This window comes from Malaclemys terrapin, chromosome 16 (genome assembly GCF_027887155.1).
Source record: "Malaclemys terrapin pileata isolate rMalTer1 chromosome 16, rMalTer1.hap1, whole genome shotgun sequence".
NCBI classification, from domain to species: Eukaryota; Metazoa; Chordata; order Testudines; family Emydidae; genus Malaclemys; species Malaclemys terrapin.
This window is the reverse complement of record NC_071520.1, coordinates 10,364,899-10,392,105: the sequence shown is the minus strand read 5'-3', so window position 1 is coordinate 10,392,105 and position 27,207 is coordinate 10,364,899. Positions and strand designations below refer to the sequence as shown.

Genomic DNA, 27,207 nt, shown 5'->3' with positions numbered 1-27,207 from the left:
TATAGCATCAGCTGAGTGCCAGTGCTAGAGATGTGAATAGATAGTGCTAAAGGATGGATAATTAATGTTGCTAAGAAGTTTCACTCATTGTGTGTGTTCTTTGACTCCACACCTGGCCTACAAGAGTAGGGTTTGAACTAACATCTCTGTGCAATAGATGGTATTTGTAAATGTATTGCTTTTCTCCAGCTGGAAAAATTGAAGTTCAGTAGCAGTGAATTTGCAAGTTTCCGTGATTGGTGTCTTAATTTATGTTGTCTCATAGTATTTGAGGAGAAGCTTTGTGTTCCTTTGACTGAGGATATTTCTTAGAGTAATGTGCAAAGGATCTATGCATTGAACATTTTACTTTCTGCAGAGCTTAAAGCGAAGCCTGGAACAGGCACGGATGGAGGTGTCTCAGGAGGATGACAAGGCGCTACAACTTCTTCATGATATCAGAGAGCAGAGCCGAAAACTGCAGGAGATCAAAGAACAGGTACAACTGCTTCTTGGGAGCAGAATAGTAGAACTCACTGCATGTACTACCCGCTTCTGATGCCAGGAATGTGTTTTATATTGGTGGGATGCCGTGTGTGTGTGTGGGGGGGGGGGGGGGGGGGGGGGGGGGAAGATGGGGAGCAGGAGGGAAGAGTTCCTTCAGGGCCGGCTCTAACTTTTTTGCCGCCCCAAGCAACAAAAAGAGTGCTGCCCTCCATAGCGCCGCCATAAGACACCCCCTCAGCACCGTGCTGCCACCCCCCCCCCCACGCGGAGCGCCGCACCGCCGAACCCCCCCAGCGCCGCGCCCCCAAACCCCCCAGCCCCTCGTGGAGAGCCACCGAACCACCTCCCCCTGCGGAGCGCCGCGCCACCGAACCCTCCCGCCGCCACACACACCTCCCGCGGAGCACCGCTAAACACCCCCACCGCCGAGCCGCGCTGCCGAACACCCTCCCTCCCCCACGGAGCGCCCTGCCGCGCCGCCACACCCCCCCCCCAGAGCGCCGCTGCCGAATCCCCCCCCCCCAGCCGCCAAAACAAAAACAACCCACCCCCAGCGCCACCCGACCGAACCCCCCCCAAAAACCCTGAGCGCCCCCCGCCACCCCAAGATTGGCCGCCCCTTACCAGGTGCCGCCCCAAGCACGTGCTTGGTCGTCTGTTGCCTGGAGCCGGCCCTGAGTTCCTTAAACAAAGTAAGAACAAATTTGGGTGTGTGTGTGTGTGTTGTGTGTGTTTGCAAACATGCATGGTCTCGAGCCTTCCTATATTTTTTTGCAATCCATCAAGCTGATCAAATGAAATCTTTGCCTAAAAAACCAAATTAGGAGAAAGTTGCAATATTTTGTGAAACTGACATGTTGGAAAAATCCATTTTAAGCAATCAAGTTACACAAGTTAACAAAGGTTAATATTGCTTTCACCTAAATCCTCACATGGGAATTCTGAATTGGGGGAGAAGCACATTAACCCATATCTTGTTTTAATTTGACCATTTTCAGTGTCTAATCAGCTTTGAATGGGGCTGTTTTTCAAAATACTTCCTATGTCGCTGAACTGTTTTTTCCAACTTTAGCTTTTTTTGCAGAGAAGGTGTTTGTTCAGATAATTTTTTTCCTTCAGAAAAGTGGTAAAAAAATCATTCTGTGAACTTTGTTTTACTGGGGGTGGAGAGAGAGAGCTTAAATGAAAAATACAACAAATAATGTTGGGTAATTTTAAGATTAAAAATAGTCTACCACACAGAACCCATTACATTCTATGGTGTAATGGAAACACATTATATTGAGAAAAAGAAATTGTAATTTCTCTGGAGTTCAAACAATAGTTGGCAATCATCTACTGCTTTTCATCTTCAAAGCACTTTACAAATATTAACTGACTAATGTCTTTGTGTGTAAGACTCGTATGCACAGAACCCTTGGTAATAGCTCTTGTCTGGAGACTTACCTTATGCAAAATTTAATGAAGTGCAGATAAAACCCTCAGGATGTGGCAGAACCATATATACAGCTTAAGTATTCGTTTTGCTGGTTGTTTTGGAGAATGACAGTGTTCTAAGGCTAGCTACTTTGAGTGCTGTTGCTGCTTTAGTAGAGTTGTTTTAAATATTTGTTATATGTAGAATGTTTTTGGATGATAATTAGGTTGTGAAAATGGACAAACTTATTTGTCAGAGAGGAAAAATAAAAATGTTAATAAAACTTGCATCCCAACATGATTTGAACTCAATATCTTTTAATGTAGATTTTGGCTAAGATTCATGAGAATGTTAAGGTGCTGTTTAGGTCACCAGAGGAAATTGTGTCTTAAGAACCTACTACAGGGTTCTTCTGAGTTATTGTAAGCTCAGGTGCTAGAATGCTGCATAAACATGCTGTGTAGTATCTGCTCACTCATACTAGCTGGTCATCTTGGCAAATAAGAGGGCTTGGAGCATTTCTTTCAGGAAAAGGAAATTAGGGTCTGAGACAGAGGATGGAGATGCTGGGGGGGAAAACCCTAAGAAAAGCCATGCTTGGGGAGAATCCTGTTGAGGTGGTGATACTTAAGTTACCAACAATGGCAAATCCCACAAGGAGAATAAGTTCAAGTATTTGATATTTCAGGGTAATGCCATAAATTCAACATCAATTTGGGTACAGTGTATAGGAGAGCATTACTATTTCTGACTTGGCTTCTAGACATTACTTTACTTAGTATATTTTTATCTGACAGTTTTTAATCTCTGGTTAGTTTTCACTTCAGCTTTTCTGTGTTCAGTTGCCCAATGTTGGATGCCTTAGGTTAAGATGTGCAAGTGGAAGTGTTGTGTGTTTGAGTTGTGTAGCATTTTCTTCTGATCTTAGTATATGATGTGCTTAAAGAAACAGCCTGGATAATATCAAGAAGCAAGAAAAAATTAAATTTTATTTAACTATACCCAAATTCATTAACTTTCTCAATGGCATGTGAGGCCTTGCTTACAATTCCTTTGTCAAGTGATTGTTGCTCTAGAAATTGAGTATTCTTGGAAGTGCTGTTCCAAATTGTGATCTTTGAGCAGAACACACTTCTTCCAAGCATTCTGCGTCTTTCTTTGCACAAATCCATTGGTGTGAAAGGATATTTTGAGCTAATGCATGTTTGCCTCACCTATGGTATAAAAGCTTCAGCCCCGTCCAGGGAGAAAATACTTGGACCGCAACAGTTGGACTTGGTGGGAGGATGGGCCAGCTAGGTCCCCTGTTGGTATTATGAAACAGCGAGTCACTCTAAGGCAGAAGGCTGCTAGTGGCAACCTCCAGCCATATGTGGCAGAAAGTGGAGAGCAGAGAATTAACTGATAAATATGAATTTGAACACAGGAGAAAGTAAAAGTAGTGGGTGAATGGGCAATGTTTGGTAGGGAGAATTGAATAATAGTGTGTATATATGGACTCTAAGAAAATAACATGGAAAGCAAGATCTGTTATGTCCTTTCTCCCATTCCTTTGTCTGTGTTGTGTACTTGCCTAGCGTACGCCTGGTGCACCTGCTCCCCACCCACCAGATAGATAGATATAAAATCAAGCTCTTTAGGAAAGGGACAATATTTGTTTTCTTGTAAGCACTTGTGTATTTAAAGGACTATACAAATGCGTACTATGTAATAACAATCAACACTTAGATTCCTCTACTGAAGATTTCATTGATCACCTCAGGATCTATCTACACCCACTTCTCACCTTGCATGCTTGCCCTAATTGGAACAATCATTCCAAATGTTCTTTCTGTTCTTCGATTTTTAGGCATTGCACTTTTCCAAAATTTTTATTCCAAATCCTTTATTGTAGTTTAATGGAGGAGTGGACTACATAGAATAGTGGCCTTTGGGGGGAAAATGTGACTCCTAGAGGGTTATCCTCCAAAGGTAACATTTGATACTAGATTACCGCTACTCCCATCAAGAATGATAGAGGACTTTTACTTTAGGTTTAATATGTTTCTTTCCTGAGCTATCAAAAGAAACCAATAAACTGATGGTTGGAGGCCACAACACATTTTTTTTCTCCTTTTCACCCACCCCGACCATCCAGGTTTGTAGTAATTCTCATGTTATCAGTCTGAATAACTTTGAGAGAATATATCTGGGTGTTTGACAGAGGCACAAAACTCAGAAGCATATGTCTATATAGACCACTAACCTTCAGGGAGAGAAATAACATGTAAGTACTTTACCATTTGTTTCAAAAACCATGAATGTGTTTCTGCAGTTGAATCCCCTCAAAATAGATTTTTTTGTTGGTTACATTTCATATCTTCTCTGAGGTAATGGCTTGGAAATGACTTATTGACTCTGTCATGAAAGACACAAGCCAGAAAGGAATGGATATTGTATTCTGCCTGGCTCTCTCACCCTTTTAGTTTGTTTTTGTCCTCTCTTTATATACTTTGTCTGCTTTCTGCCTATTCCATATAGGTACTATCGTATTGTTTGCCACTCTCTGTCTTTCCTCTGTGCTTTCCAAAATGTAACGTCCCTTTTCTTCCCACAGGAGTATCAAGCCCAGGTGGAAGAGATGAGGTTGATGATGAATCAGTTAGAAGAGGATCTTATTTCAGCTCGTAGACGTAGTGATCTCTATGAATCGGAGTTGAGAGAGTCACGATTGGCAGCTGAAGAATTCAAACGTAAAGCTACTGAATGTCACAACAAACTACAGAAGGTAGTGAAGGCTCCCTGGGAAAGGTGTTGTTACACTCCTAGTTTCTAGTGTGTGTTGGCTGGGATTTATAAATGAGTTGCATTCAAGTCCTTGGAAACTTGGTACAGGTTGTACAGTTGGAAGCCATTTTGTATTACCAGTATAGTTGGAACAATTTCATTTATTCCCTGTAAAGCTGTTTACATTTAAACTGCCTGAGTTTATGATTCTGGGTGAAGTCCAATATCCTAAAACTTTTCTTCAGAGTTATACATTTTATATTTTTAAATTACAGGCTAAAGACCATGGGAAAACTGAAGTAGGAGAGCTGTATTCCAAACTGGAGAAGGTATGCTTCCTTAGTGTCAGTAGAGTTTACTGCCCAAGTATATTATCACTATCAGAAACCCAGAACATCCATGGATAGTCAGTGGCATGAACAGACTTCCATCCTATCTCTCTGTGGGACGGACTGTTCTGTGTGATTTGATTTAAAGCTGGCTTGGTCAGTCCTGTTGTCAACTGAACTTGTAGAGTAGCTATGCCAAGACAAACCTGTTATGAGTAATCTGTGCTGGAGGTGGGTTAAAAGAAAAACCCTGTACGTATCATTATGAATGAAGAATGTCACATGGAAAATATGATTATTCTGAAAAATAAATTTATTTAGTTCTGCATGCTGGGTCAAAGTGATTTATTTAGTGACAGAAATATGGCAAATGGTCTAGAGGAAATCAGGAGCAGGAATGCATTGGATCATCTGGCAGGTTGGAATTATAGAGAGAAACAAAGATTCTGGGAAGCAAGTCTAAAATAAATAAATCACAAGTACGGCAGACATTCATTTTTTCTCCCTTGCATTTAACTGTAGATCAATACAGAGCAGCAGACCAAAATCCAGGAGCTGCAGGACAAGCTGGCAAAGGTAAAGTCAGGGGTGGGGTTGGTGAATTTTTCACAAGGCTTTCCAGCAAAACCCTAATGCAGGGGAGATGTGCACTGTTTCATAGTCAAAAATAGAATTAGTCACAGCAAGAGGGGATGTCAGAGGGAGAAAGTGGGGGTGGGAGCCGGTATCTGAAATCAGAATTCTCAATATGCTTTCTGCTCTTGAAATGTGTCAACAGTGTTTATTTTTACAAATGAAGCTGAGTCACAACAGGAATAGTGCGTAGAAATTCTAATTTAAAAGGCCAGCATGGGCGTACAGCATCTAACACGCTATCCTAACCTTTTATTTCTGGAGACTTGGGTTCATGTCTTGCTAGTTCAGCAGTGAAATGTATTTTAGTCTTGGTTTACTCTCCCAGCATGCTTTGGTATTAATCATAAAATCACTTCTCAATTAGCAATCTCTACTCTGTTGATAGGTCAAACAGTAGAATGCAGGGGACTGGACTAGATGACCCATCCCTGGTCCCTTCCAGTCCTATGAGCCTGTGATAAGGGTTCATGACAGGATTAGGATACATTAGCATCTAGAGGAAGTATACACAGTACCTACCTTGCTGTAATCAGTGCTATCAGTCTCACTTTAATGGGCGCTGAAATTCCAGTGCACCCAAAAGGGCTATATGTGAGAAAACACTATACCAGCTAATACATTTCTAATGGTGGTTCTTTTGGGGGTGAGGAGAGAGCTAGCCGCTTCATATCCATCTGGGAGCATCTCATACCCCTCCCCACTACTAGTCTGCTGGCTGTTTTGGCTTTCCAGAAATGGCTTTCCTTAAGGATAATGAATCTGTAGTGTAAACATTGAGGTCAAAACAGTATGAGGCTGTCACTTTCATCTCAGTCCTTCAAGCAGGCCACCAGTTTTCACCATTACTATCTCATTTGTTCCAAGAAATGATGTGGCTCAACACAATGTTCTCTCAGAACAGAAATATATCTGTGAATCTTGTCTCAAGGGATTAGACTGAGTTTGTGGACTAGGCTTGAGCTCCAGTGCAAGTAGAGCAGTAGCAGCTACTGGTACAACAAGACAGACCTGTAGTAGTTCTTCCCTCATGCTCTTTCCAACATTTGCAACAGCTGAAGTGAAGTTTGGAGCAGAAGTTTGAACCTGGATTCATAGAGTTTAAAGGCAGAAGGGACTACCATATCATCTAGTCTGATCGCCATCACAGGCCACTAAACACCAACCAGCCAGCCTAACACCAGATGGCAACCAGAATTAGACCAAAGTATTACAGCCCTCAGGAGACTAAGTGAAATATTCCTTCACATGATTGGATGTTGTGCTAATTCTAGGCTGCCAGACCAGGCTTTTATAAATGTTTTATTCAGAATGCTGAACATCTGAGGTTGCCATCATACTGTACATGCATCTGTTACTATGAAGACTTTTTGTGTGTGTGTCTTTGTACTAAAATTTACTGATTTTTTTTTTTTTTTTTTCCCCTCTTGGTTTAGGCTGTGAAAGCCAGCTCTGAGGCAACTGAACTTCTTCAGAATATCCGTCAGGCAAAGGAGAGAGCAGAGAAAGAGTTGGAGAAATTGCAGAATCGGGAAGACTCTAATGAAGGCATGAAAAAGAAACTGCTTGAAGCAGAGGTGAGCAGAGAATTTCTGGCTACACTGGACTAGTCAATAGGATGTAACTGGGCTTAGAAACCCCTACTTGTAGAACACTGAATGGCCAGGATCCCTGTAACAGCTTGTCAGAGGAGAGAGATTAGAAAATAGCAGTTGATTATTCATTCTTTTATAAAGGTATTTCTCTGAAGAATACTTACTGGGAGGCTTTTTGGTGTTGTTTTCCATCTGGATTCAATATGAACATGTGACTAGGTTAAGTCTTTGGGAGTGGGGATGATTTTGGATGTAGAAGAGGACCACATACTGATGGCTTCAGTTGACTTTTCCCAGTGCCTGCTTACTGCTGTTTGATAATCAAAACTTGTTTAGCTTAAATGGCAGTTCATAATTGCTCTGCAGGAACGGCGCCATTCTCTGGAGAATCAAGTGAAGAGATTAGAGACTGTGGAACGCAGAGAAAACCGACTAAAGGAAGATATTCAAACTAAATCTCAGCAGATTCAACAGATGGCAGACAAAATTTTGGTGAGCAGGGATGAAAATGAAAGATAAAGGGAAAGAGTATGCCACAGTGGAGTGGGAAGAGAGGACATAGAACTACATAAAATCGGGTGGGGGTTGTTGAATAAGGGAATTGGATGTTGTATAAATTTTATGTTGGAAATAACTTCAGTGCACAAATTCTGCTGCCTGCAGTGTTAGTTATAAACTAACTCCTAGGTATCTATGATCTCTTACCAAATTACTTTTTAAAAATCCCTGTTGTCCCAATAGGAAACTTTCCAACTCAATTGTATTAACTCACTAGAATGCAATTCATTTCCTAATGTCTATTTCAAAAGCATAACTTTCTTAATGGTCAGTGCTGGGTTGTGTAACAATGACATCTTTAGTATTTAACTTTGAAATCCCTTGCAATTTAGTCTGACTTCTAATCTATCCCAAATTCTTGCATTTTGCAGAAGAACAAAATGAATCATCAAAACTGTTTTTCTCTTAAAATATTTGTCAGAGATCCATTCTTACCCACATACCTTCCCCACTATAGTTGGCAATTTCTTGTTTTTCTTGTTATTAGATCTGTTAAGTCTTTTTTGGTTAATTTAGTCTAAAGGGAACCAAACAGAGGGTACTGCTGGTACATATACCTCCCTGGGGGAAGAAGCCATTGTCTTGTGATGAGGCAGATAAATAAATGTGTGCTTCTCTGATGAGTTCTCTTCTACAAATACCCATTCAAACAGTGGGTTTCCTTCTGCAGCATAGAATGTAGGATCTAGACCTGTCAGTCACAGGGAAGTGATTTACTGTGCCCTTGGGAACACTCCCCACCCGTAGTGAGACTGCTTCCAGAGACAAAATATATGTTACATATATCTTTCCTGGTAGTTGAGTTTATCAACTATCTATCTTTCATTAAATTACCTTTCTACAGTGCTTGGAGACCCAAAAGATAAATTGAAAATTAAAAATGATCCCCTACCAAAGGAGGGGTGGAATGGCAAACCTGACTCATTTTTGAAGAAGATCAGGATAGTACATATTTAGCTTCCCCTTAATAGCTAGGTTCATCATTCCAGCAGTAAGTTTATAACAGCAATGCTACTCTGCAGGAGGGCTAATTAAAAATGTGGTGGTGAAGGAAAAAGGTCACATATTTGGTGTCATTTGTTGCTTTTAGCTTGACTGGAGGTCAGATGAGACTGTAATCTAGAAAAGGGATCGATATGGATTCTACGCCCATCCCCCACTCTTTTTCTCTTGGCGTTACTACCAGGAAAACTAACATGTTAAACACCCTTGAACAGGTGGTCGTAGTCCTGACTGCAGGAGAACCGGAGACATACCATGTGTGAAGGCCCAGTGGGAATGTATAAATAGCCTTAACTGAAGTTGATAGGTGATCCATAATTGTTCTGAGAAATAGCTGCATAAATGGATTTCAAGATCAGAACCCTTGAGGCAGCATAAAGAAGGTAGATTAAGGCCCTTGGCATTGTTCTGTCTTTCAGCATCAGGGCATGATAAGTGAAAGACCACTGCTTGCACGGGTACAAAGCCAGCTTTGTATTCAGAGACCATGTAACACATCGAGGCTTGTTGCATAAGTCTCTTGTGTGTATTTGGGCATTTTTGTTTGAGTTTTATTATTTTCCATAAAAAATGGAAGGGAATGCAGAAATATAATTTCACTGTTCCATGGGCCTTGTTTTGGATCTACAGTTTTCTCCATGTTTACATAGAATGTTGGGGACCCATAATGTGCTTATATAACGCTAAGACAAGCAGGTCTGGAGTTTCAGGGGTCTCTTCCTTAGGTCCTGCCAGTTCTGACTTGGAGAGTTAGCCCTCTTTGGAGGGCAAAAGAGAAAATGAAGTTGTTTTTTGCTGATTGCAGTTAGAAGGATTCTTTTTATGGTGTCTAAAGTTTTTGCTCTACAGTTTGGTGAGATCTGGACTTCTGTGAGGAAGTGTTTTTTTTTTATTTTTATTTTTTTCTTTAACCTTAAATGCCTTATGTTTCTCCTGGTGACAAGACAACTGGCAAAAGACCTGAGTCTGAAGATAGGTCAGATGTGGACTTTTGTTCTGTTGGCATGTCCCTGTAGCAGAGAGGGACCTTTTCTGTGATTTTTTGCTACAGTGGCACAGTATGTGGAGTGGTGGGCTGAGTCAGATATACATACCTCTGTCTGAAGACTCCTTAATCCCATGAGGCAGTTGGTGTTGGGCATTTTTTACAAGGACTCTGATAAACTGTTCTTGGGAGTGATGGGGAGAAGAGGATGGGTGGAGATGTAGGAACAGGTATGGCCTCTGTTTCTTTTAGTTTTGAGGGAAGAGAGGAAGGGAGCAAGGTGGTGAGCCTTCAGAAAAAATGGATGATGGTTTTCTCTGAAGGAATGAACTCTTCCGGTTGTACTTGATAAGCCCTGCTGGCCTGTCTGTAGATGAAGAGAGCCACAGGAAGGAAATGCCAAGTTCTGAATCATAAAAAATAAAGGGCAATTTATTCTTTGCTGCTTGGGAGTAGAGATAGCTGTTCTCAGTGGCTATGGTGAATAAAAGGAAGGGGTTGGGTGAGGGGAGCTGAATATGAACTGCTGGAGAATATTATCTAGAATATTAGGGTTGGAAGGGACCTCAGGAGGTCATCTAGTCCAACCCCCTGCTCAAAGCAGGACCAATCCCTAGACAGATTTTTGCCCCAGATCCCTAAATGGCTCCCTCAAGGATTGAACTCACAACCCTGGGTTTAGCAGGTCAATGCTCTCACCACTGAGCTATCCCTCTCCCCTGAAATAAGAGACTACATTTCTATGCCTACACTGCAGAGGGCCACTTCAGGAGCTGGCAGAGCTTCTACTCTAGTATGAGCAACCTAGTGGTGGTAACTCTGAAGCTGCTGCTGACCTGATTGTGTGATTCACTATTTGGACCTATACTGTGTGGGCCTGTGTGAAAGCTGAATTGACTTCTTGGTACTAGAAGACATTTTCCAACTGAAGATAACAATAATGCCCCTTCCAGGATACCAAATGCTGCAGGCTCCTTCTAGATGACTACTTGTTGGCAGGCTTTCACTCCATTTTTGTAGCCCATGTGGTAGAGGGTTGATGCTGTGACTGGATCAAAGGAACCTTTGTGTGCTCCCAAGATTGGTTTCCTGAGATAGAGAAAGGAAGATCAGGGGATAGAAAATGCATGTGTGTCAACTAGAGAAATGTCATGGAATCAACCCATTTTCCAGGGCTTGTCAGGTCTGGATCTGCCTCCTGTGCTGCAGAAACTGCTGGAATGGCAAACCTGGCCATGAAGGAGAATAATGTTCTCTGAAGTCTCAACTCTTGAGAGTAAGCCTCAAGAAAGGAGACTCTCTAGCGCTGCCGTAAAGACCAACTTCATGAACAAAAATGCCCCCCCCCCCCCCCCCCAACTGGTTTACCTGTGAGACACAGGGCTATTTAACTTATTCAAGGCTGTATTTTGTGTGACTTACGTTCCTTCACCCTTGTGAGCCACTGAGGATAAAAATATTTTTTGCACCTAATATATAACTTGTAAAGCACTTTTTTCATCTTCAAAGCAATTTATAAATATCCATCCTGGCAACAACCATGTAGGGAGGACAGAAAGGATTATCTCCACTCCAATCTACAAATGGAGAATCTGAAGCATAGAAATTAAGGCACCACTGCACTGAGAACTACACTGATGCAGAGGTTTACCTGCATGATCCTCAGTGCAGAATCAAGGTGTAAGTGGATGGATCACTTGATGATTACCTGTTCTGTTCATTCTCTCTGGGGCACCTGGCATTGGCCACTGTCGGAAGACAGGATACTGGGTTAGATGGACCTTTGGTCTGACCCAGTATGGCCATTCTTATGTTCTAAGTGATTTGCCCAAGGCTAGAGAGAGTCTCATTATCAGAAATGAGACTAAACACTCAGGAATTCCCTGTCCTGTATTCAAAGCACTCTACCACATGTCTTGCCCTTGTTGTTAAATATCCATCCATATATTTGAAACCTTCACCAGCCAATCTGATGCAAAGGAATTTAAAGTTAACTGCAAGATGATTGGGTTTTTTTGGTTTATGGTTTCAGAATCCCAGCACACATCTGTGAGCTGTTCATAACTGCTCATTATCACAAACCATTCTGGCTCCATTTTGGGGAATACCTTAATTGTTTTTGGAAGCAGATCAGAAGGGGCAGTACTGGCTCAGGAGGCAGCTCTTGGTGGAGGTGGAATCTACTTCTTTTTTAAACACCTCTTTACCCTTTTTATTATACTACCTACACTAAAATAGGATAACTGATATATCTATCTGTCTATTTATAAGGTTTAATGCTGGTGATATGTACTTTCATAATGGTATCTCATGCAGCTGAGCTCCCAGGCCTCATAGATTTATATTAGCCCTAAAACCAGAGGGAATGAGGGTTTTGTACATGTACTGTATATGTATTATATTTCTATATATGTCTGACATAAATCTTTGCTATGTTCAGGAGCTGGAGGAAAAGCACCGTGAGGCTCAGCTGTCAGCACAGCATCTGGAATTGCAGCTGAAACAGAAAGAGCAGTTCTATGATGAAAAAATCAAAGTAAATATCCCTTTTCATTACCTTCATACTCTCTTTTATAGGTCCATTGGGCTCTGGATTATCCCCAAACAGCTGCTTTTGGACTCTGATCCCTTGTCCTCTGCTTCCTTCTTCACTTCTTCTGAGGGTTGAATGAAAACTGAATAATTCTGTCCTTCTAACCTGTGCCCATCATGCGCTCACCTTTTGTGTGAGGCTGCATTATCCGTGTAGGCTTTGTGAGAGCTATACGAATCTGTTAACGGACCATTCCTTTAGAACAGGTGATTCTTATTCAGTGCTTGTGGGAAATCAGGTTTCAGAGTAGTCTTTCAAAAAGGCTTTTAATTCTGTCTGATGATCTTGCTTTGATCTGAAGAGCATTAACACTAGCATCCCTAGAAGCTTTAAATTTAGTAAACACAAAAGCACTTTTGAAATTCCACCTCCTTGGAGCTGTAACATCTGCCAGTGAGTCCAGGGATCCACCCACTCTGAATTTTTTCTCTTCTCTAGGATATTTTAAGAATTGTAACAAACAGTTGAAAACATGATTATAGACACCACCTAAAATTAGGGAAACCATAGAGAGACAGGATTATGTAGTAGAGTTCAGAATTTATCTAAAAAACCTATAGTTTGTCATTCAGCAAAAGTATTCTTTAAGGATCTCTGTCTCTTCCAAGTGTGATCTTTCCCCCACTCTTTGTCATTATGATTTATTACATTTATATAGCACTATAAATTTACACAGCATTTACAAATGTAAAGACGTGTTCACTGGCCCAAAGAGCTTAGTCTGAATAAGTTTAGACTTCAAACAACTGTCCAGGAGAGAGAGAGAGACTACGATGATGATGATAAAAGAGAGGAGGAATTTCTTGAAAGAAAATACTGAGTAGTGGAGAGTGCATGGCAAATTGGAACAAGCATACTTTTCAAGGCAGGAAGTCAAGAGTTGGATGTTAGAAAGGAGACCAAAGAAGTGGTAAGGTGAAAGGATTGAAAAGGGTGTAAAGAATGGGGGGGAGCAGTAGAAGGAAATGAGAGCCAGGGTATAAATGGGGCAAGATTATGTGGGCTTTGGTAAATGAGATGAGATGACACTGAAGGGATTTAGGAGGTGGGAAGCCTGTATTTGGAGCAGAAATAATAGTAATGGGAGGAAAAGCTATAATGAGAACCTGGATTTGGGAGAGGAAGAGCGAGAAAGGTCGAAGATTATGAGCATGGGAGGCACTAAAGATAGTGGCGTTAACAGTGGAGCTAGTGAATGGAGTAAGATTAGGAAGAGACTAGACGGAGGGACAAATTCAGTTTTGGAGAGGGGGAGAGTAAGTTTGAAATGGTGGTTCTTCCAAGAGGAGATGTCTGAGAAACATTGGAGTTGTAACAGGACAGAAGAATTAGAATGGAATCAAAATGTCAGTTGGCTCTTTGAGTCCAACCATCGCTACAACAGTAGTCCATCAAGTCCAGTCCTCCTAGTCCTTTCATGGCTAGGTTACTGATTTGAATTCAGATCTATAGTCACTGAAACTTATAATATTATAAAATAATATTACGTACCTCTTAACTTATAATATTATGAAATAATATTACGTACCTCTTATGTATTTATTTTAGGGCTGTCAAGTGATTAAAAAAATTAATCGAGATTTAAAAAAAAAATCGCGATTAATCGCGCTGTTAAACAATAACAGAATACCATTTATTTAAATGTTTTCTACATTTTCAAATATATTGATTTCAATTACAATACCGAATACAAAGTGTACGGTGCTCACTTTATATTTATTTTTTATTACAAATATTTGCACTGTAAAAAACAGAAGAAATAGCATTTTTCAGTTCACCTAATACAAGTTCTGTAGTGCAGTCTCTTTATCATGAAAGTTGAAATTACAAATGTAGAATTATGTAACAAACCAACAACAACAACTGTATTCAAAAATAAAACAATGTAAGACTTTAGAACTTACAAGTCCATTCAGTCCTACTTCAGCGAATTGCTCAGACAAACAAGTTTGGTTACAGTTTTCAGGAGATAATGCTGCCCACTTCTTGTTTACAATGTCACCTGAAAGTGAGAACAGGCGTTCGCGTGGCACTATTGTAGCCGGCGTCGCAAGATATTTATGTGCCAGATGTGCTAAAGATTCATATGTCCCTTCATGCTTCAACCACCATTCTAGAGAACATGCGTCCATGGTCATGATGGGTTCTGCTCGATAATGATCGAAAGCAGAGCGGATGGATGCATGTTCGTTTTCATCATCTGAGTCAGATGCCACCAGCAGAAGGTTGATTTTCTTTTCTGGTGGTTCAGGTTCTGTAGTTTCTGCATCGGAGTGATCTTCTTTTAAGACTTCTGAAAGTATGCTCCACACCTCATCCCTCTCAAATTTTGGACGGCACTTTGGGTTCTTAAACCTTGGATCGAGTGCTGTAGCTATTTTTAGAAATCTCACATTGGTACCCTCTTTGCATTTTATCAAATCTGCTGTGGAAATGTTCTTAAAATGAACATGTGCTGGGTCATCATCCGAGATTGCTATAACATTAACTATATGGCAGAATGCGGGTAAAACAGAACAGGAGACAGAGTTCTCCCCCAAGGAGTTTAGTCACAAATTTAATTAATGCATTATTTTTTTAATGAGCATCATCAGCATGGAAGCATGTCCTCTGGAATGGTGGCTGAAGCATGAAGGGGCATACGAATGTTTATCATATCTGGCACGTAAATACCTTGCAACACCGGCTACAAAAGTGCTATGCGAACACCTGTTCTCACTTTCAGGTAACATTGTAAATTAAAGAACAGGAGTACTTGTGGCACCTTAGAGACTAACAAATTTATTAGAGCATAAGCTTTCGTGGACTACAGCCCACTTCTTCGGATGCATATAGAATGGAACATATATTGAAGAGATATATATACACAATATATATATATATATTGAGATATAAGATATATCTCTTCAATATATGTTCCATTCTATATGCATCCGAAGAAGTGGGCTGTAGTCCACGAAAGCTTATGCTCTAATAAATTTGTTAGTCTCTAAGGTGCCACAAGTACTCCTGTTCTTTTTGCGGATACAGACTAACACGGCTGCTACTCTGATAATTGTAAATTAAAAGCAGGCATCATTATCTCCCATAAATATAAACAACCTTGGCTGAACAAGAAGTAGGATTGAGTGGACTTGTGGGCTCTAAAGTTTTACATTTGTTTTTTTGTGTGTGTGCAGTTATGTAACAAAAAATGTACATTTGCAAGTTACACTTTCAGAATAAAATGATTGCACTATAGTACTTGTATGAGGTGAATTGAAAAATACTATTTCTTTTATTTTTACAGTGCAAATATTTGTAATAAAAAAAATAAAGTGAGCACTGTACACTTTGTATTCTGTGTTGTAATAGAAATCAATATATTTGAAAATGTTGAAAAACATCTAAATATATTTAATACATTTGAATTGGTATTCTGTTTAACAGTGCGATTAATTTTTTTAATTGTGATTAATTTTTTTGAGTTAATCGCATGAATTAACTGCGATTAATGGACAGCCCTAATTAATTTTTTTATTTCAATTTATTTAAAATCCAAAGCTGTGGACATATGTGCAGAGTATTAATAATAATAATAATAAAAAAAATCTATGCAACAGCCAAAAGGAGTTGTTTTAGTTCACTTTCTAGTGAACAAGTGTTGGTATCTCTCAAGTCGCCACCTTACTTGGCACCCTTGTTATATGTCTCAGCAGAGAGGCAAAGGATTAAAGTAGTCCTGGAGGCTGAATTACTCTCTCATACCTACATGTGGTTCTTACAGGTCAATGTTGAGGCACATCAGTGAGGTAATGAAAAGGAGCTTTCATTGCCACTTTTCTGCGCCATACTTCCTCTGTGAATGGAGGAATTAATTTTCCATGTATGTCAAACTGGCATATTTCATGAGCACAAATTATGAAAGACTGTTTAAAAAACAATAACAGCCCATAGCCTTTCCAATAACTCCTTTTACTCATTAAACTCAACCTTTTCAGACAGCTGAGTAGTTCCCTCAAAGCTTGCTTTCCCGGGCATTTCCTGCCATCCCATCTAGTTTTCCTTAGGATGTGGTCAAGCCCCTTCGTCGATTGTAACCCATCCCTGGTGGCTTTCTTTCTGACTGCCCTTTGACTAATGAAACAGGTTCAAGAACAGAACAAGGTCTCAAGTTGCAGTGGGGGAGGTTTAGGTTGGATATTAGGAAAAACTTTTTCACTAGGAAGGTGGTAAAGCACTGGAATGGGTTACCTAGGGAGGTGGTGGAATCTCCTTCCCTAGAGGTTTTTAAGGTCAGGCTTAACAAAGCCCTGGCTGCGATGATTTAGTTGGGAATTGGTCCTGCTTTGAGCAGGGGTTTGGACTAGATGACCTCCTGAGGTCCCTTCCAACCCTGATATTCTATGATTCAAAGTGAGGAAATTTGTTTTGTTTACTTCAGGTGCTAGATGCTCAGATGAAGAAAGATCTTGCTGATAAGGAAGCACTTGAGAATATCCTGCGAAGACATGAAGAAGAAGCACATGAGAAATGCAAAATTCTGGCTGAGCAGAAGGCGGTAGGTGTAACTGAATCAGAAACAGAAACATTTTAAGAGTAGCCATATTAAGGCTCTTACCCAGTGATGTTCCTAAAATAAAGGGTCTTGTTGCTGGAGGCTTCTTGGGGGTAGGGAAGAGGGGGGTGTGTTTGTGTGGTTTGTTTTGTTTTGATAGCTGTCCTTTTAATTCATGATGTCTGCAAGAACATTCCCTTTCAAGAAAGTCATCCATGCCTAGTATGTTACTACCTGGCAGTCCAGCACATGGTTCACATGGGAGCTGCTTGCTCTTGATCTGGAAGACACTGGAAAGCAGTTACAGATTGATGTAACAGATGTAACATCTGAATATGTGATTGCTTCTTTGTTTTCTTGTCCACTCAGTCTGATATCTTGTTTCTGAATGAAGTTTCTAGAATTGATTTTTAAATGCCCCCTTGCTGTAGTCACTAACTTCCATCACATGATCTCAAAGGCAGACTGCTCTGTTTCAGATGATCAATGCCATGGATTCGAAGATAAGGTCATTGGAGCAGAGAATAGTCGAATTGTCTGAGGCTAATAAACTGGCAGCAAATAGCAGCCTTTTTACACAGAGAAACATGTAAGTAAAGGAACTGCTACAGCACTCTTGCATTTACAAGCCCCGGTGTGAGCTCAGTAAGACCTGTTCTCCAAATATATTATTTCTCTAACAAGAAACTATAGCTTGCTCAGTATTTTGTTTCCCCTATCATAGCTGTTCAGTTTTATTGGTCTGTATTGTTGCATTTGTTTTGGATCATTTCATGAGGCTGTTGCTGTCCCTTTTTTTGCTGCATGTAATTTTTCGAAATATATATATTTAAATGTCTGAAACACTTCCTGAGAAGCAGCAATTTCAATACTGTTCCAGCTGTGGAGATGTATAACAATTAGTATTCCTTTTGCTTCTGGTGTTTAAGATTTGATCACTTGTGGCCATTACTCATTGAAACTCAAAGCCTTATTATAATTATTTGACACTCAAAGATGAGAAGAAAATGTTAAATGTCCTTTCTTCACAAAGCTTCCATCCTGCTCCCAACAGCTGTCAAGACATCTAAGAAAATTGGATATTGGTTTAGGAATTTTCCTTCATGTTTTTAAATGTTGATTAAAAATATGAGGTATTGGTGTTATCTTTGCCTGTTTCAGTTTATAAAAAAAAGAGGGCCCGAGCCCTAGAGTCAAAGTGATTCTTTAATCCTGATTCCTTATTTCTGATCCTGAAAGTATTTGGGTACAGTATCCACCACAATGATTCTATATGGTTTTTAGTTTCAGATCTTCTCATCAATGGCCAGTCTAGCTCTCAGTTTAGCCATTTAGGGACCTTACTTCCCCCCCCCACACACACACACACACCCTGCCCCATGACAGCTCCCTCAGGGTATTCAATTGAGACCTACAGTCCTTTTCAGTCATTGCAGCATCAGCAGCTGTGCTAGAGGCAAATCCTTATTTTAAAAAATGAATAATAAAATACTGGGTCTCTTGTTGCTATTGTCTCAAATCTTTGATTCTATCTCAGAACCAGATTTTGGTTCAGATTTTAACTTAGATGCCTTATCTTCCCATGAAGATAATTGTTTTCCCTTATTTTTTTCCTAAATGGTTTTAAGCTCTTTTAAAGCGATGTTCTGTGTCACATGAGATTCTACTTTCATGTGCAGGAAAGAGCATAAGCTACTTAATATCCTGTAAGTAGGAAAAAATAGGGCTTGAGTGGTGCCTATCAGTGAGATATTAGTCATATTAAAGTTTGGCTGTCTGGAGAAATATGTGCAGACCATCAGCTGCATAGTGGAATGCTGGGTAGCATCTCTGTGGACAGCAGTTGGTTAGATCCATTTGTGAAGTCAAGCAAGCATGAGTTTTGGCAAAGAATTTCTGAACTCTTCTTTTAGCAGTGATTGATTGTACCAACAGAGACGTAATAAAAATTCCTGGCTTTACATTTCAAGCTCTTCAACCTGAGCAGACTGAAATCTTCCACAAAAGTAACTGTTAAAGTTATACATGAGTTGCTTTATGCAGATGATTATACTATTGTTATATGCACTCGAAGTAATCTACCAGCTCATACATGGGAAAGGATAGATAATACTTAGCATCAGTCAGTGGTCTTGAACTCAATGTGGTAACAGATTTCATTTCCCTTGAAATGCTGTTCTTGCTGACTAAAGAAATGTTTACCAGAATCAAAAAGGGGTATTCTACCAGTTGAAATATTAACTTTGGAACCAGCATGGTTGGCGCATGTGAGACCAAAGTTCCATGTTCACCATGCTGTAATGATTTCTTTCTTGGTCTATGGCTATGAAAAATGGAGACATTTGCCAGCATATAAGAGTTGGAGAAACTTAATCAAGACACTTTGGAACTCTTATGGATATTAAATCATAAGATAGACTGGTGGCTGGATGCTATAAGGATGGGGTATTGTAATAATTTAATAAAATTACAAATAATGCAATTCTGCAAAGAGGTTGCATAAACAGCTTTGGAAGTCTACTACTGAAAGCACCATTTAGCTGGACTAGATCCATCCTCTGGAAGGAGGACACTAAACTAAAGTCAAAAGGCAGAGGAAGAAATATAATGATGCCTAAAAAAAGAATTCTACCCATTGTGACTTATGTTAAATATTCACATTTTGGGAGGGAGTGGCAAACAAATTGCTTTGGCAAGTCAGTAATCATGCAGCAAATTTAGAGTGAGTCATGTTAGTCATTAAGAGAAGTGAGTTCTTTTTGAGCAGAGACTGTAGATCTTATAGATATAACTAGCAAATCCTACTGGATTACTCTGACCTGTGAAAAGGCATGTAAATCTGTAATTGAACTGTATTTGAATCCACAAAAGCTATTGCTAAACTGAGCGTTATCGATATGGACAGTTAGCAATTAGAGCCTTCAAAGAATTGTGGAATCCAACTAGCCTTTGTTCTATCAGTAACAAAAAAAAAACCTAATGATTGGCTCTGAAGGAGGCGGAGTCATTTCTCATTCTACTGTTGCCCAGGCTATTTGGACAATTCTGGCTGTCAATAATCAGGTTAAAAAAGTGGAGGAAGGATGATTTTGTTCTTATCAAAGCACAGGACTGTGACTCAGAAGACCTGGGTTCTATTTCTAGCTCTGCTATGTGATCCTGGGTAATCCATGTAATTTCTCTGGGAGAGGGATAATAATACTTATTTCGCAGTATTTTTCTGCATATGAGTTCATTAATATTTGTAAGCTCTGTGAAGAACCTGAATGGAAGACACTATACAAGTGCAAAGTTTTCAAATGTATTATAATATGATTGTAGGAAGCTACCACTAATTCAGAAAGAACTTTTCTGCTCTTTTTCAATTAGGGTATCTAATTATCAAGCCTTCAAGGTAAAAATAAAAAAAAAATAGGTCATTGGCTGTAGCAGAAGTTACCAGCTTCTGAATTTCTTGGGAGCACAGGTAATTGTGTGTTCAGTACATACATCAGGGTTTCAGTCAGGGCAAAAGTTTGCTAAAGTGTTGGCCAGATTGGGCTCCTAGCAAGTTTCCAAAGTCCAGAACTAATCTGTATGCAATGAAGCCAGTTGCAGTTCCTCTGATCTGGACGTCTAATGTATGGAAGTTCCTGCTCCCAGCATTCATTGAACCATTTTTTTTCCAAATGGAAAAACAAATGACAAGGAAAAGGTTGACAGCTTAGAATGAGTTGTAGATCAGGCAAACTTGTAGATTTCCAAGGTTTGGTGTTCACCTTTCTCCATGTACAAACAGATGCACAACCTGCAAAACCATGATATCTGAGCTACTCGAGGCACATACTTGGTTTAATCACCGATGTGGGAATCTGTGCAGAAGCCGACATAAGAGACCTTATTTTTTCCATAAAGGGGATGTGAAATTTAAAATAGGAAGAGCTAATTTTGATGTGATCACATTCTGCTTACCAGGAAACTTTTATACCAATGAAACTACATGATCAAAATATATCTTGATTATGTCTTGTCTTGTTGTGTATTTTCCTATCAGGAAAGCCCAGGAGGAGATGATCTCAGAGCTCAGACAGCAGAAGTTCTACCTGGAAACACAGGCTGGGAAGTTAGAGGCCCAGAACCAAAAACTAGAAGAGCAATTGGAGAAGATCAGTCTTCAGGACCATACTGACAAGAACCGTCTGTTGGAGTTAGAGACTAGACTGCGAGAGGTGAAAATTTAATCCTTTGCAGATTGATATACTTGGGTGTATCCTATTTCAAGGAGTACAGTGAGAATTAAAATTAAGTAGTTTTAGTTTTCAGCACTGCAGGATAATGACTTGAGCTGAATGACCCAATTTTTGCTCCATTTCTGTAACAGTGGAAATGTATTGCTTGCTGGAAGGAGTTGAGTATGACTATTTTGGGTTTTTGTTTCTTAGATTGGTCGAGTCTGAGTTTCTAGATTAGCTTGCTTTCTTAGAACCAAATTTATTTGCATCCTTTTGTACAACATCCTTTAATAGTGCCCAGATATAATGGTGATGGGCACAGTATATATGCTTAGCTGGATAATTCATTTATTTTCAGTTGCAGACTTGAAAAATCAAGTTTTTATATTATTTTTGAATAAAAAGGACAGACAGGCAGAAATAGGAACCACCTCATGTTCTAGAGAAGAGTAACAAAAATGATTAAAGGTCTAGAAAACATGACCTATGAGGGAAGATTGAAAAAATGGGGTTTGCTTAGTCTGGAAAAAAGAAGACTGAGAGGAGACATAACAGTTTTCAAGTACATAAAAGATTGTTACAAGGAGGCAGGAGAAAAATTGTTCTTCTTAACCTCTGAGGATAGGATAAGAAGCAATGGACTTAAATTGAAGCAAGTGAGGTTTAGGTTGGATATTGGGGGGAGGGATAGCTCAGTGGTTTGAGCATTGGCCTGCTAAACCCAGGGTTGTGAGTTCAATCCTTGAGGGGGCCACTTAGGGATCTGGGGCAAAAATCAGTACTTGGTCCTGCTAGTGAAGGCAGGGGGCTGGACTCAATGACCTTTCAAGGTCCCTTCCAGTTCTAGGAGATAGGATATCTCCATTAATTTAAAATTTAATTTAATTTAATTAGGAAAAACTTCCTGTCAGGGTGGTTAAGCACTGGAATAAATTGCCTAGGGAGATTGTGGAATCTCCATCATTGGGGATTTTTAAGAGCAGGTTAGACAAACACCTGTCAGGGATGGTCTAGATAATACTTAGTCCTGCCATGAGTGTAGGGGACTGGACTAGATGACCTCTTGAGGTCCCTTCAAGTTCTATGATTCCCTGGATAATCTCCTATTTCCTTCCTTGCTGTCCCTCCTCTAATTCTCAACAAAGACTGAGAGTTCTATTCTGGCTAAGAGGTTTGGGATGTCCAATGTCATTCCTTTAATTAACCAGTTGTTGCTAGACATCAGTGCAAGGTCTTCTGGCAGGCCTATTTTTCACACGTCTGCAATATTATGGGCAGATTCACTTGCAATAACATAAGGAGTCAGGCATCTTAAAGTATTTTAGCTTGAAAATGATCTTTTTCCCAGGGGAATATTTGGAGGAGGGCATGTAAGTGAACCAGCAGCAGGAAGCTAAATTGGAACTTTTTCTTTAAACTGTTTTCTCCACTCTGCCATGGTAAATGGGATCTGCCAAGATGTTGCATCAGTGCAGGGATAGAGCTGTCTGTAACAAGAATCTGAAGGGAAGTTTAAATATGAAAGTAATTGAACAGTATATAAAGACACTTCTTATCTATTCAAAGTAATATTGATAGTTTCTTCTTACAGAGCCTCAAATGCAGTATACTAACTTGCAGCTATAGACGATAATCACACAAATTATACTTGAACTTTCATATTGTCACAATTATTTATATCAACATTTGTTATGTATTTACAACATAGCTGGCATTACTCTTATATCCTAGTTTTCATTTCAGAACACCATATAGTTTTATTTTTGAACCTTTTCAAACTAAATGAGCGTTTTTCAAGTGATGGATGAAGAAGCACCCTGGGGATAGTTACCTTCAGGTCTGATTTTTAACCAATCCATCCAAATCTGATATTAGCCTGGAGTGTTGCCATGCAATCCCAGAGTGTAATTCTAGGGCAGGCCTCTAGTTTAAAATGAACAAATATAGCAGCAGTAATCTCCATTTCCTTATTAGTAACTTATATTCAGCTGCTGTTGTTTCTCTCCAGGTTAGCTTAGAGCATGAAGAACAAAAGCTGGAATTGAAACGACAGTTAACAGAATTGCAGCTGACCCTCCAGGAAAGAGAATCTCAGATTTCAGGGCTTCAAGCTGCACGATCAGCCCTAGAGAATCAGCTCCGTGAGGCTAAAACTGAACTAGAGGAGACTACAGCTGAGGCAGAGGAGGAGATTCAAGCTCTGACGGTGAGTCCTATACTTCTGGATTGGTATTGCGAACTATACCAGCAGATCTGACAGAATGTTGATGCACACTTCATAATAAGTGTCCTAACTTATTAGTTTTGAGGTTGTCCTAACTTAAATTTTGTATGTTTAATTTTGCAATGCAACATATGAAATGTGCCTTGGATTGAGGAAGGCATAGGGACGGCTACAATGTCAGAGTTCTTTGTCTCTCAAAACATACATATGCTTGTTGTTTGTTGTCCACTTGTGCGAAAACTGATTGGCTGTTAGTGAAAATGTCATCAGTTTACTTGATAAACTAAAAGCCCCACACTACATTATTCCTACTGTAGGACTTTGACTTTCTGCTGTTTTTTTTTTTCTTTCTATATTCATGGATGACCTTTGAAAGTAGTGCTTTTTCAAAAGGAATGTGATCACAAATGTTCTAGTATTTTCTCTATAATAAGTTAGCCAACTCGGCTATCCTTTTAAAAAAAAAAAAAAAACAGACAAACGTTGTTACTTCTCTAATTTTACTCCAAAGGCTGTTCCATAAAGAATTGCTTCTTTTAGATCTTGCAGTCTCTTGTGAGGTGTGTGAATTACACAAACTTCAGCAGGGGTTGGGGTGGGGGAAAGATTTTTCCCTGCCCAATGAACGGAACACTTAATTATATGCTGCTGGTTGCTACTTTGAGTACAAAAAGATGCTTTTAAACTGTTGGATTTTAAATAATGTTTGCTTTGCGAAGGCTTGCTAATGCTGTGGGAGGCAAAGAAATAACTGACCTCCTACTTGAGTTGCCGGCTATCACTCATCAAAGTATCAGTCTTCATTGACCTTCAAATCCAGTTATTTTAGAGTACTGGAAATAGTCTGTTGCCCCAATGGAATCTCCTTGAGTCCTTATTCCTGCCATTACCGCCATTCAGATTGAATGGGGGTTCAGCTGAAGACTATGCGTGTGTGTCTGCCAATGCTGTTGGATATCCCAGGTGTGAGGAGGGAGATCATTCACTCAGAATTGTTCTAAACTGGTATATACTGGGTAATATATGCTAGGAAAATGCAACAGTAACTGAATAGGGCATGGCAGCAGTTCATCTCAAATACAAAGCAGTTCTTTCTGCTCAAAAGTGAGATGGTCCCACTGAAATTTGAAAATTTGGCAGAGTTGTTAGCTGCCATGCGAACAGAATGATGACGTGTTTGATATTTCTTCCTACCACACCAACAAAACAGATGAACATGTGTGATCTGTGCTTGCTCAGGCAGATATTATCACAACTGTTCTAATGAAATGGTAGTGCTTTTGTACCAGCTATCGTAAGATTCCAATCTGGCACCTCCATGTCACTTTACTCCAGTTTAATGGGTTGGGATATTTTTTGTTTTGAGGGTCTTTTTTGCATTGCCTGTTCTGGTAAGATAACTTCTTAGTTATTGCATTGGACTTCTGCTGAACAACTTTTCCTATTGAGTCTCTTGGCTGTAAGGAAAATGTCTTGAATAAAAGTGATCGGATGTGCTAGTGCACTCGCCTTTTATCTGTTAAGGCCTTAATTTGCATATGCTATTAGTCACAACTTAAATCAGTTTGACAGTCTGAGTGAATCTTGAGAGAGGCCATGAGGCTGAAACATGAACTTTGCTTTATCATGCTTTGCTTGTTAATAAGGAAGTAAAATGATGCATGCATTATTTCATTCTTTAAAAATGCTTTGCAGCTTTTAATACTTTGGTTTCCATCTTCCAAAGAAATCATTATTTAGTTTAGTCACGGTTTGGGAGAGTTCCTCAGGGTAGGGTTGAGGTAGATTGGCAGAGCAGTTTGCGGAAGCGTACATAGTGCTTCATTGTAGACTTTTCTTTGCAATCATTAAAATATATGTAGTATTAAAAACATGTTACATACAGTATTAATCCAAATGTGGAAGTAAAAACAAACTACTCAAATTATCGTAAGTGAAGAAGGTACACACTTAACATTAAATGGTCACTTACCTTGGAGACCACTTAAGATGGAATGTTTTGCATCATCCAGTTTGTTGTACATTTTGCTAACGTAGCTCAGAATTGGAGCATGTGCGTGCTTTGATTAAGTAGGATGTGACTTAATCAGTTCTTTGCCACTACAGAGTGCTTTCATAGCCTGCAACATCTGTCTTCCAAACTTTGCTTGCTGATAGATTGTTCTGAAGTTTATTTAGCAACAGCTGTTGGATTCTAATTCTAATGTATGAAAAATTGATGATTAACTTCTTACCTCCTTTAGGCACATAGAGATGAAATCCAGCGTAAATTTGAAGCCCTTCGTAATAGCTGCACAGTGAGTATTAAATACAGATCATTGAATTATTTTGAAATTAAGGATAAGGAAGGAAACAAACTCATTTACTCCTTGATGGCAATTGTTCCTGACATTGGCTTCTGGCTTCAAGGAGTTAGCAGGAGTTAGCCTGATTGGATCTGATTTCTTTTAGGCCTCAAATAAACCTCAGTTTAGAGGTTTTATTCTGATTTAAAATTGACACTGTCCTTCATCTTTTTGGAGAAGGAAGTCAATTCAAATATCTCATTGCAGTGCAGCTAGTAAGAATGGTGTAGCAGCTGCAAAAATTATGTGGGATATAGATTTTTTCCTTTTATAAGGGAAGGGAAAAGTCTCCCTGTCCAAATTCTGAGCTATAGTCTAGATCTAGGCCAGAGTGAAGGCGCTATCTTGCCACTCTGGGTTTTAAGGAGGGCTTTAACTCTGTCTGAAGGGAAAAGAAGTCCTGTGCTTCTGAATAATATATTGTTACATAGTCTCTTGTTCAAAGAGAACTCATTTAGGTTCTTAACTTGTACATTCTGTTACTCGAGAGATCTTTTGATATGTTTTTTCATTCATTTAATTCATACGGGACAGATGTCCTAGATTTTGTGTTTCTTATCATTAGATGTTTTCCCAGATCTGCACTCTTTTTGCTTATTTCTTTATGGTGCTGTATGGACCATGATGACATCAATCTTTCAGTGAAACACACATTCTAGAAGTGTCAAACACTGACCACCACCTTCTGTGTAATAATTGGAGGCAGGTCTCTTCAGTCTTTCTAATCCCTCCTCCATTAGCTCGATCTAATCGCTCCTTACCTCTGTAATGGGTATTCCTCTCCCATACTCAGTGGCCTCTCCACAAATTTAATTGTCCACCATGCTTTGATTGCAAAGTCATAGGTGCTGTAGGAAAACCCCAGGTAGAAAGAAAATGCCTTTTTTCAAGAACATCTTACAGAATTTTTTTTTTTTACTTTCCAAATCTGTAGTCCTTGTTCCTCAGGGCCAGGAAATATTTTTACTCTGTTTCCAATGTACACTGATTTGAGAAAATGAGTAATTAAGTAAGGCCTAGTCTTAATTTGCTGTGACTTAACCTCTTCCAAAATAAGTTCAGACTATCTGTACCGTCTGTCCCCTCCGTCAAGGAGGTAGAGGGTCCACATGTGTACTTCTAATTATCAGTGCTTATTCCCACAGTTGCTTTTTCTACTTCAGTAGTGGATACTCCTTTTCATTCCCTTGTTCTCTGTCTTGCTGTCAGCACAGAATAGCAGCTTTCTGTGCAAGTGACTGATGCAGATGATTGGATTTGGCCAGCTTCAAAGATCACTTAATCTGTGGATATTACCATAAATTCTCTTTTCTGCACAGCAAGCTAACTTAAAGAAGTCAAAATTCATTATTTGGCTGATCTATGACTTTGTAAGAATGGGCAATAATCTCCAACAGTGAGGACTGGCACAAGGAGTTGCCAAACATGCCAGGTGGTTTCAAGAACAGTGTGAACTTTGGAGATGCCACATTAAAAGATTTGCAAGTGTAATGTTCATCTTAGGTCCTTTAGAAGGATGGTTCATA

General features: G+C 39.6%; 1 protein-coding gene across 7 annotated transcripts in view; it reads left to right on the top strand.

The window, feature by feature from the left end:
• CIT (citron rho-interacting serine/threonine kinase) overlaps nt 1–27,207 on the top strand; it is an 89,036-nt gene that overhangs the window by 30,620 nt on the left and 31,209 nt on the right. For 6 of the 7 annotated variants that reach the window (XM_054006946.1, XM_054006944.1, XM_054006942.1 and 3 more), the window contains 12 exons: nt 359–478; nt 4,500–4,670; nt 4,945–4,998; nt 5,521–5,574; nt 7,068–7,208; nt 7,593–7,718; nt 12,212–12,307; nt 16,788–16,904; nt 17,381–17,490; nt 20,935–21,109; nt 23,121–23,318; nt 25,580–25,633. In XM_054006946.1, coding sequence (XP_053862921.1) covers nt 359–478; nt 4,500–4,670; nt 4,945–4,998; nt 5,521–5,574; nt 7,068–7,208; nt 7,593–7,718; nt 12,212–12,307; nt 16,788–16,904; nt 17,381–17,490; nt 20,935–21,109; nt 23,121–23,318; nt 25,580–25,633 — 1,416 coding nt within the window. The remainder of the gene's footprint in view (nt 1–358; nt 479–4,499; nt 4,671–4,944; nt 4,999–5,520; nt 5,575–7,067; nt 7,209–7,592; nt 7,719–12,211; nt 12,308–16,787; nt 16,905–17,380; nt 17,491–20,934; nt 21,110–23,120; nt 23,319–25,579; nt 25,634–27,207) is intronic. The other variant, XM_054006943.1, reaches the window with a different exon arrangement.